At 38.8% G+C, this 12,076-nt stretch overlaps 1 protein-coding gene across 6 annotated transcripts in view; it reads right to left on the bottom strand.

Moving 5' to 3' along the window:
• The window catches only part of BBS9 (Bardet-Biedl syndrome 9), a 439,547-nt gene that overhangs the window by 414,881 nt on the left and 12,590 nt on the right, over positions 1–12,076 (bottom strand). For all 6 annotated transcript variants that reach the window (XM_042969708.1, XM_042969671.1, XM_042969704.1 and 3 more), the window contains exon 2: positions 7,788–7,908. In XM_042969708.1, the coding sequence (XP_042825642.1) occupies positions 7,788–7,899 (112 nt within the window). In that variant the 5' untranslated portion in view covers positions 7,900–7,908. The remainder of the gene's footprint in view (positions 1–7,787; positions 7,909–12,076) is intronic.

Genomic DNA, 12,076 nt, shown 5'->3' with positions numbered 1-12,076 from the left:
TACCAGAAGCTGGAAGAGGCAAGGAGGGATCCCAGAGGCTTTAGGGATAGGATGGCCCTTTCAACACCCTGATTTCAGACTTCTAGCCTCTAAAAACTGTCAGAGAATAAATTTCTGTTGCTCTAAGCCACTCAATTTGTGGTACTTTGTTATAGCAGCTCTAGGAAACTAATACTCTGGGTTTTGAAAGTGCTGTATTAGTATAGAATATTGACTTTTTCTCATCTACTTAAAAGTAAGAGTTCTATATACTTATTTACTGAGAGTTTACTATGCACCAAGCAATGGTCTAAGTAAGTTCTTTTATGTACTAACTCACTAAATCCTCATAATAACCCAATGAGAGAGGTACTATCCTGGGAATTTCAATCCTGAATAGAGACACCAGGAATCTGCTGCTCGATGATCTGATGGCAGCCCCCTGGAGGTCTACAAAGTCTCTAGAGCCATGCTGTTCCCATCCCCCACTAAGGCTTGGCCAATTCAACTCTTCCTGCATTTGGAAGATCTATGTCACTCTTACTCCAATCCCTTTTCATTTGTATTTATCATAGCTGTTTCCTGTAACCTATGGCCAAAAAATAATAATAATAATAATAATAATAATAATAATAGATTTTTAAAAATTGGCAGCAGAGAATAAATTGCAGGTATCGATTCCTACAGGGATATTTGGAAATTGGCTCTTTAGCTGAGCTGGGGCACAAAAGCAGTAAGACTCCTGTTCACATTGTAAACAGGGTTAAAAGACACTGTACACAGTGACAGAATGGCCAATCAAGTTAACACCTCCAGTTAATGGGCATCTAAGACTCTGTGCCCATTGCAGGTGGCACTCTAGTGGACTGGATAGCTGTTGACCTAGGCCAACTGAACAGGAAGAAGGAATACCAAACCATATATAAGATGGCTTTTATAAAGGCACTGGATAAGTTAAAATAAGAGAATGATAGGTTTAAACCTCAAAATTCCCATCTCAGTGTAAAGAATAAAACTCTGGGTCCTTGGGACGCTGCAGAATTTCTCACTTCTTACATCAGTGGGGCTTAACCACTAAGAATCTAATTCAAGGATTGCTTCTATAGGTTTTAAGTTACAGTAACAAGTGAGTTCACAGTCTCTTCAGGTTTCCTGCATAAAAGTAAAGACAGGGATGCCTGGGTGGCTCAGTCAGTTTGAGAGTCCAACTCTTGGTTTCAGCTCAAGTCAGGACCCAGGGTCATGGGATTGAGCCCCGAGTCAGGCTATGCACTGAGTGTGAAGCCTGCTTAAGATTCTCCTCTCCCTCTGCCTCTCTCCCCCACTTATACATTCTCTCTCTTTCTCTCTCTCTCTCTCTCTCTCTCTCCCCCTCCCTCCCTCAAAAAAAAAAAAAAGAGTAAAGACATTCATCAGAAAGAGGGGGACTACAATGTTACATAATGAGTTACTGGCAAAGTCTTGGATATACTTAAACCTCCAAACTTTTCTAAAACACTCCCCCACTGAGCTTGCTATGTATCCCACCATGCCCTAATCCCTACTTCACGCACTAAATAACCAAGATTCAACTTCAACACAGCCCTATCTTCAGAGATAAAAGGAAGGCAGGATGGCAAAGCCCACATAACAACAATTTAACTCCTAAAATCAAAAGGTGTAAGTATGATAATTAAAACAGCAGGACTTTTATAGTAACCAGATCTCCGGTAATAGTCTAATTTCTAACTATGATTAATGGGATCCCCAGGAATGAAATAAATAGGCAACTCATTAAAACCCTTTTTTTCCCAGTGGTTCACTTATTTTTTTTATTACCAAGTAGTATTCAATTGTAAGAATGTCCTATAACATGTTTATTAAACTCAAGTTTTTTGGGAGGCACCTGGTGGCTCAGTCAGATAAGCATCCGACTTCGGCTCAGGTCATGATCTCATGGTTTGTGGGTTCAAGCCCCGCATCAGGCTCTGTGCTGACAGCTCAGAGCCTGGAGCCTGCTTCAGATTCTGTGCCTCCCTTTCTCTCTGTCCCTACCCCACTCGTGCTCTGTCTGTCTCTCTCTCTCTCTCTCTCTCAAAATAAATAAACATTAAAAAAAAAATTTAAACTCAAGTCTTTTTTTTGAAATCTATAACTAAAAATATTCTAGGTCCATGAAAAAAAGGACTAACTCAAGCCACCATATAGACAGTCATGGCATCTCACTCATTTCCACACTTAATTTACAGATTCACAGCCCCTTGAATAAAGACAACACAGTGTATAGATGTTGCTATAACACCACACATGCCTAATATAAATTTTCCTCAGATCCTTCCTTATAGGACCAATAGTCATTTATTCAGGTGCACTGAGGGAAGGGAAATACCTAAATTGTGTGAGAACGATGAATACTGGCTCCAGTTACTACTAACTCTCAAAGCCCAGAAATATACTATTGTTTCTAATTATGGAGACTCAGTAATAAATGAATTTTTTAACTTAGTTCAACCAGTGAGAGAGCAAAGCCAGCCTATGATTTCTCTCACCCAGTTTCTGAGAGTTTAAAGGATATGTATTGCGGGCACCTGGGTGGCTCAGTTGATTGAGCATCCGACTTTGGCTGAGGTCGTGACCTCATGGCTTATGAGTTCAAGCCCTGCGTCCGGCTCTATGCTGACAGTTCAAAGCCTGGAACCTGCTTCAGATTCTGTGTCTCCGTCCCTCTCTCTGCCCCTCCCTCACTTGTTCTCTGTCTCTCTGTCTCTGTCTCTGTCTCTGTCTCTGTCTCTCTCTCTCAAAAATAAATAAACATTAAAATTTTTTAGATTTTAAATAAAGGAAATTTATTTCCACAGAAAACAGTAGAACACCCATTTGGTTCCCCAACATTTACATGACGGATATTATATTGGGACAGCTGTATGTAAACCACTGGAACTCTATCTCCCAGTTAGAGAGAAAATCAAAAGCAATACCACTCCTAGGCTTGATTTGGGGTAGTTTCCAAAATTCAATGCCAAAAAGCTTCAATATGCACATGTGGTGATTCCCATCACATCCATGTTCTATAACCAAATGTGCCAATATTGAAGTCTAATGGGTCTTATAGAAAGAGTTAGGGTTGATCTGTATAAATTGGCAATCCCAATTTCTTCTATTATTCCACATCTTATCTTTTCTTGGAACCAACTGATACGACTCATCTGCTTGAATACAGTTCTAGATCTTAATAATGCATTTTTTCCTTTCTAGTAAACACAGAACAGAAACAGATGGCTTTCACCTGACAAGAAAAGGCATTTATCTTTAAATGTACTGCCACAACCCAATCTGCAGGAACCAGGACTACCTCATCACCTCTTAACAGCCAAATAGGACTGAAAGAAATCTGAGTGAAACCCAGGAATCTCCAAGGACCCTCACCCATACTATCGGGAGCAGCAATAAATGAAACTACTACAAGCCTCTTCAGGCGAGCATTAGTGTTCTAGATCCCTCAGGAATGAAGGCCTACACCAATTCTCCGGTTCCTTAATCTCCACTCAAGACCAAGAGCCCTAATCAGCTGGTCAAAGTTAAAAAAAAAAAAAAGAAAGAAAAGAAAAAGCATAGTTACATAGCCTGGTGACCAGACACAAAACAGAAGGTATTTCCCCATTATGACTTCTTTAAGTTACCATACAATTTTTTCTACTCCTTAATCTTAATTTTTAAAATTTTTCTTTCTCTTCTTTTCGTATAGGTTTTGAACACAGATTGTACATACATACCACTTAGTCTAAAGGCCGAATATTGGAACATGGTAATGACTCAATGACAAGAGAAAGGGATATCACCCAAAGATCCTGGACTTTTGCAGAGCCAGGGCTCCCTGAAAGTGTCTCTGAAGCAGTAGGTGCACATGGTTTATCTCCCACTGCAGATGGGTAGGAACACATGCTTGTGCAGTATATGGGGACAGCTGCCACAGGTGAGGTATCAATGCTGAGTAGCTAAAAGATAAACATAGTAGCTATTTTTCTGTCAGCCCTATGTTTTCTACTCAGGGTTCTTACAGGAAACTAACTCTCCTGCCTGACCACAGGCTGGCATGAAACCTAAGCTGACCCACTCAGAGTCTCCCTCTCAGCCTCACTCTCACTACCTCTCTCACGAGTCGGAATCTTGAATTAAGAAAAACACTTTAAATGCATGGTGTCCGATTTCAACAGGGATCTCAAGACTTAGGAAGAAATCCTATATATCAAGTTGGCTTTGCCTACAATGATTTCAAGATGCCTAATACCATCTTTTCACTCTCTGATCACCCCAAAGAAAGTAGGGGTCATTACTGTTTCAACTTCCCAACCTGACCTGCAAATTTCTCTTCATCTGTATCCATTCTTACCCTCTCGCCTTCTGTCACAGTGAAAAAAAAGTGCTCACACCTGTTTAAGGGTAACTCTTCCCTCTGCACACCTGATCCCATCTCTATCTTCTCTGAATTCCTGCTCTATTTTTTTAAGATTTTATTTTTTTTATAAAATTTTTTTAATGTTTATTTATTTTTGAAACAGAGAGAGACAGAGCATGAACCGGGGAGGGTCAGAGAGAGAGGGAGACACAGAATCTGAAACAGACTCCAGGCTCTGAGCTGTCAGCACAGAGCCCGACGCGGGGCTCGAACTCACAGACCACGAGATCATGACCTGAGCCGAAGTCAGACGCTTACCGACTTGAGCCACCCAGGCACCCCTAAGATTTTACTTTTAAGTAATCTCCGCACTCAACGTGGGGCTCAAACCTACAATCCCCAGATCAAGAATCACACACTCCACCTACAGAGCCAGCCAGGTGTCCCGTCCCTGCTCTATTATATCCTCCATGCCATACACTGAATTTTTCCCACTTCTCCTTACCCTACGCTGCCCCCCGGTTATTATCCTCCCTTCTTCCCTTCACAGCTAAGTTTCTTTAAAGAGCCATAAACACGCAGTCTTCCGAACCTTCCACTCCTTCTCCCACTACAAATCTAGATTTTGTCACCATTGTGCCCACTCATCCATCCTCACCAAGAACACTAATGAACTACTTGCTGCTAAATGGCGTGGAAACTTCAGTCTTCTTGTCACTAAACCTTGCCTCCCAGGTACCAGCCCAACTGGTTCTCCTTCCTCTCTGCTTGCCCTTCTCAGAATCTATTACTATCTACCCTTCCCAAACCTCCCCCTTTAATGCTTGTATGCTAAAGGTTATGGTCCTAAGGTTCCTGCCCCCTTATTCCACCTTCTTTCCCTGTGCATTTTCATGCATTTCCAGGGTTTCAAATACAACCAGCATACGGCTCACTTCAAAATCACTACCTCTATTCTGCCTACTAGACATTCCTTTCTCAAACAGAGCATGTCTCAAACTGCTCTCATCTACCTTCCACTCCCTAAGATCAACAATAATTATTCAACTGTAGTGTACCACCATTCAACAATGGAGCTTGTCAAAAATGCAGATACCTACACCCCCCTGTAATCCACCTCCCTCCAGGAAACATGACCTTATAGGATTTTATATAGGTGAAATAGAAAATCTTTATATATAATAATCACCCCCAGAATATGATGATGCTGGTGGTCCAAGTTTTAAGAAATAATAATCAGGGATTTTTTTTTTCCTATGTGGGACACACACAGGAAATTATTTTTGTATAGTATCCTTGGGAAAACAGAGGAAACTGCTCACAGCTGGCCAAAAATTGGGAAGAAGCAAACTAGTAACTGGTAACCCAATGGTGGCACCTCAGTGAAGAGCTCTAAAAGAAATGAGTGAACAGTAGCCTATTAAGACAATCAATCAGGATAGTTTCCAACCAAGTTGAGCTTCAGATAGTTTGGGCATAAATGAGTTTGAAATTGTTCTCTATGGCATATATTTTTGTAGTCTCAGCATTCTATGCTGCCAAATAATAAGGGAATCATAAGTTTTAACAAACAGGCAGGAGATAAGGTTCATAATGTTTGAGGAAACTCTCAGAACACCCTCTGAGTAGAAGACTTTCCCATCTCCTATCAGTGAAAGGGCAGGGCCCAGATTTTCCTTAGAAATAATTTGGGTGCTCAGTACAGCTTAGTACCTCCCATTCTTCTTTGTCAATATAATTTTCTTCTTTCAGGGGGAAAAAAGGAGGAGAGAGGGAAACAAACCACAAAAGACTCTTAACAACAGAGAACAAACTGAGGATTAGTGGAGGGAGATAGGTGGGATATGGGCTAGATGGGTGATGGGTATTAAAGAGGGCACATAGTGGGATGAGCACTGGGTGTTGTACATAAGTGATGAATCACTGAATTCTACTCCTGAAACAAATATTGCACTGTAGGTTAACTAAAATGTAAATTAAAAAAAAAATTTTTTCTCCTTTCACCTTGTCCCCAAGATTCTATTGTTTTTGTTATAGGAAAGGGAAATAAAATAACAAAAAAAATGTAAGGGGACAATATTTATAAACACTGAACAAAAGAATGATTATAATAAGTTTGTTTTTTAAAAAGCTAATGACTATCTGGATTACAAAAAAGAAAAGAAAAAGCTCATGACTATAATCATTAAAACAGGGGCACCTGCGTAGCTCAGCCGGTTGAGCGTCAGACTCTTGATTTTAGCTCAGGCCATGATCCCATGATCATGGGATCGAGCCCCATGTCAAGTTCCATACAGCATGGAGCCTGCTTAAGATTCTCTCCATCTCCCTCTGCCCCTCTCCCCAGCTTATGCTCTCACTCCCTCTCTAAAAAAAAAAAAAAAAAAATTAAAAAATAATAATAATAATAATACAATTTCCAAATAGCAATGACATAGAACTAAAATGTTTTAAAGACTGCTTCAAAAAATATGAAGATGCAAAGAGGAGCAAATCAATATAAGAATAAGACAGAATGTTGTTTTCAGTATCATAATATGAAAATGAAAGTAATGATTTAATTATTTTTTCTACCATCCAATAGAACTAGAAAAATTTTTCCATTCTGGTATGAATGGCTTTCAGATTCAACTTTTAGAAAATAGAATTTTCTGGGGCTCCTGAGTGGCTCAGTCGGTTGGGCGTCCAGCTTCAGCTTGAGTCATGATCTTGAGGTTTGTGAGATTGAGCTCTGCGTCAGGCTCTGTACTAAGAGCTCAGAGCCTAGAGCCTGGAGCCTGGAGCCTGCTTCAATTATGTATGTCTCTGTCTCTCTGTCTCTCTCTCTGTCTCTCTCTGTCTCTCTCTCTCTCTGCCCCTCCCACTTGTGCTCTGTCTCGTCTCTTGAAAATAAATAAACAATAAAAAAAAAAAAAAGAAAATATAGTTTTCCTTGAAAACAATTTCTAAAAAATTTCAAAATCAAAAATATTTTGGGACACCTGGGTGGCTCAGTCAGTTAAGTATCTGACTCTTAATTCTGGCTCAGGTCATAATCTCATAGTTCATGGGATTGAGCCCCATGTTTGGCTCTGTGCTGACAGCATGGAGACTGCTAGGGATTCTCTCTCTCCCTTTTTGCCCCTCCGCCTCCTTTCTCTCTCTCCCTCAAAATAAATTAATTAATTAAAATATTTTAGTGGCTCTACTTCCAAATAATATGACAGAATCAACACAAATCAAAAAAAAAAGAGCAAAACAGAAGTAAAAACTATCTTTGTTAGCCTTGTTAGCCTGCTACCTAAATATTACTTATAAGGAAAACTACCTTAAAAACTAGGGCTTAATTCTATAGTTCACTTACATTCTATAAAGTACATTTTTAAAAAGGAAGTCATTTTTATTTTATTTCTGTAAAGCTTTGCTCCAAGATGCATGGCCATAAGTTGCTTACCTTGTCCATTTCCAGTATTGTCAACATCAGCCAAACACAAACAGCCTTGATCAAATTCTTCTTTTTCTCCCAGAACAGTAGACCACCAATCCCGGGCTTTAAATAAAGACATTTTCGTTCACTATAAAAAGAAAGCATTTATTTATAGTAAAAATCTACTTCACACCATGAATTATGAATTAATTATTTCTTAAGGCATAGCAAATTAAACTTGGACAATGTTAAAACATTTCTGAATTTAACTTTAATTTTGTATTTGGCAAACGTATGTGAAACCACAAATCAAATGGCTGGAAACATAATCAAATATTTTGCAATGCCATTGGAGAGTCAGTCTGAAAAATTATACGTGTATGTTGGGCCAATTCTCTCTTCTGGGACATGTAGTAGACAATGACACACAGTAACAAAAAAAATATTCTTTGTAGGATCAAGATTCAAATTCTAATAGCACTCATTAGTACATAATTCCTTAGCAAAATACCTAATTTTCCTACAGTTTGGTCACTGAAAAGACTGCATCATCTCATGCCACAATGAGTTTCTGAGAAAAGCAAACGAAGTCAAACGTATCACATGGCTAACACTGGAACTAGTATATTACAAGGACTCAAAAAGCATTCACACCCTTTCCCCATTCTAATTGTAGAAAGGCAAAATGGAAGAAGAAAATTCACACCAAAAAAGAACCAGGAAAACCAGGTATAGGTGCATTTATACCACTATACCACTAACCATCTGTGACACTGGCAACCCATAAAACTTCTCTCTGCTTTGATTTCTCATCTAGAATAAGGGTATACCAGCAACATCTACCACAAAGTTACTGACATGGGTGAATGTGAATGCCCACTGGACCCCAAATTATAACACAAACATCACATATCCTGAGATTCTATGAAAGTTCATTTATCCAACATAAATAAGCCTTTCCTTCATGCTACCCTGATTTAAATAATAGGAAATACAGTCAATTTTCCTTATTTATAAAGACATTCCATTCTATAAGGTCACAGCAAACACTGAGTTAGTAAATACTGAACTATTGCCTCTAGGGGAAAGAGAAGCTCCTGTGAGCCTCTAGTCACAAATTTTTCATCAACCAATCAATACATAACTTTGTTTTTTGTGTTTCTCTGTTTAAAACTACTTTATTTAATATACTGTTGATTCATTAACATTCAACTCTACAGTCAGCAACACTATAACTCATATATTTGAAGGAAGCTTATCTGATACATGTATTTTCTCTGTAAGGTATATCACAGCCTTCTTGCACCTAATTAGAAACATTACACAGCACTTAAGCATTTTATATGGGGACGATTTTAAACAAAAATCAGAGCATATAAATAAATAAACAAATCCAAACAACAGAGATGTGGAAAACATGGCACTAAGTAGGCCACAAAAAGGACACTTATTTATAGTATAAAGCTGAAACAAGAAGGCAAAGAATCACTGTGATTGATATCTTCCAGGAACATGTGTGTCAAGTGACTTAAATTTTTTTGCCACTCTGTGTATGACCATGAATGACCCAAAAGCACCATAAGTATTGACTCTGGTATCACAAATAAATTTTAGCAAACAGGTAAACTCACAAATATGGAATCTGCAAATAATGAGGATCAACTATACATTTAAAAAATGTAAATCAGGGGCGCCTGGGTGGCTCAGTCGGTTAAGTGTCCGACTTTGGCTCAGGTCATGATCTCACCGTTCATGGGTTCGAGCCCCACATTGGGCTCTGTGCTGACAGCAGAGCCTGGAGCCTGTTTCAGATTCTGTGTCTCCCTCTCTCTCTGCCCCTCCCCCACTTGCACTCTGTCTCTCTCTGTCTCAAAAATAAATAAACATTAAAAAAAATTTTTTTTTTTAAATGTAAATCAGGGGCTCCTGGATGGCTCAGTCGGGTAAGCATCTGACACGGCTCAGGTCATGATCTCACAATTCTTGGGTTCAAGCCCCGCATCAGGTTCTGTGGTGACAGCTTGGAGCCTGGAGCCTGCTTCAGATTCTGTCTCCCTCTCTCTCTGTGTCCCTCCCCTTCACACTCTGTCTCTCTCTCTCTAGAATAAACATTAAAAATAAATTAAAAATAAAAAATAAAAAATGTAAATCAATCTGCTTCTTAAAGTATGCCTTCCACATAGGTTAATCATAGAAAGCAAGACCACTTGCTTTCCTTAAGTTGGCCAAGAAATTAGCTGAGAATCATGCAGTGGTGAAAAGTACAGACTCCAGAGGTGGTCAGTGTGAATTTGGATATATGTTCCATACAAACCAAGAAACCAAGGACAGGTTACTAAGAGTTACCAAAACTCCCCATACTTCAGCTTCCTCATCTTAAAATAAAGAGGAATAAATAAGAATGCAGTAGAGGCAACCTATGAAAAGGAAGAAAATATTTGCAAATTATATATCTAATTATGATTAATATACATAATACATAAAGAACTCATGAATATCAACAAAAAAATTGTTTTAATGGGCAAAGGACTTGAATAGACATTTAACCCAAGAAGAGTTACATGGTCAAAAAGCATGTGAAACAATGTTCAACATCACTAATCATTAGGGAAATGCAAATCAAAAACATAATGAAATACCACCTCACACCCATTAGGACAGCTACTACAAAAAACAAACAAACAAACAAACAAACAAACAAACAAACAAAAAACCCAGAAAATAACAAGTGTTGGCAAGGATGTGAAGTAACTGGAACCCTTGTGCATTGTTGATGAAAATCTAAAATAGTGCAACCACTATGGAAACTGTATGGTGGTTCCTCAAAAAATTAAAAATATAAATTACCATATGATCCACTCATTCTACTTCTGGGTATATATCCAAAGGAAATGAAAACAGGAGTACAAAGAGACATTTGCACTCTTATATTCATAGCAGCATTATTCACAATATCTAAAAGGTAGAGGCAACCCAAGTTGGGTTTGTCCATCAGTGGATGAGTGGATAAACAAAGTGTGGCATATACATACAATGGAGTATTATCAGTCTTAAAAAGGAGGGAAATTCTGACACATGCAACATGAATGAACCTTAAGAACATTATGTTAAGTGAAATAAACCAGTCAAAAAGACAAATACTGCATGTTTCCACTTATATGAGGTACCTACAGTAGTCAAATTCATGGAGAGTAGAATGGTGGCTGCCAGGGTTGGAGTGAGAGAGAAGTGGGAAGCTTTAGTTGATGGGTATAGAGATTCAGTTTTACAAGGTGAAGAGTTTTGGAGACTGGTTGCACAAAAATGTGAATGTACTTAATATTACTGAACTGTACACTTAAAAATGGTTAAGATGCGGCACCTGGATGGCTCGGTCAGTTAAGCATCTGACTCTTGGTTTTGGCTCAGGTCATGATCTCACAGCTTTTGAGTTCAACCCCGACATCAGGCTCTGCACTAACAGCACAGAGCCTGCTTGGGATTCTCTCTCTCTCCCTCTCTCTTTGCCCCTCCTCTGCTCACACACTCTCTCACTCTCTCTCCCAAAATACATAAACTTTTTAAAAAATAGTTTTAAAAAATTATAATAAAAATTAAAAAATAAAAAATAAAAAAGTTAAGACAGTAGGGTGCCTGGGTGGCTCAGCTGGTTAAGCACCTGACTTCTGATTTTGGCTCAGGCTATGATCTCACAATTTGTGAATTCCAGCCCCACGTCAGGCTCTGTGCTGGCAGTGCAGAGCCTGCTTGGGATTCTCTCTCTCTTCCTCTCTCTCTCTCAAAAAAATAAATAAATAAATAAACTTTAAAAATATTTTTAAGTGGTTAGGGTGGTAATTTTATGTTATGTATATTTTCTCACAATTCAAAATAAAAATAAAAACTTAGTTTGAAAAAAGGAACACAGTTTTATTCGCACAACACTTGGCACAAATAAGCACTCAATAAACGTCAGCCATTACTATGGTTTTTACCCTTTTTATGATATTTTTTAAAACCTACATTGAAGAAAAGAAACAAATGTCCTTCAATGTGTGAATAAACAAACTATGGTACAGCCTTACCATGGAATAAAACTCAGCAATATTTTTTAAATGAAGTAACAACAACTTGGATGGATCTCAAGAGCATTATGCTGAGTGAAAAAAAAAACACCCAATCCCAGGGGTGCCTGGGTGGCTCAGGCAGTTAAGTGTCTGAATCCTGATTTCGGCTCAGGTCATGATCTCAGGGTCTCAAGATTAAGCCTGGCAGAGGGCTTCTCACTGGGCATGGAGCCTGCTTAAGATTCTCTCTCTCCCTCTCTCTCTGCCTCT

This window comes from Panthera tigris, chromosome A2, assembly GCF_018350195.1.
Source record: "Panthera tigris isolate Pti1 chromosome A2, P.tigris_Pti1_mat1.1, whole genome shotgun sequence".
NCBI lineage: Eukaryota > Metazoa > Chordata > Mammalia > Carnivora > Felidae > Panthera > Panthera tigris.
This window is presented reverse-complemented; position numbering and strand designations above follow the sequence as displayed.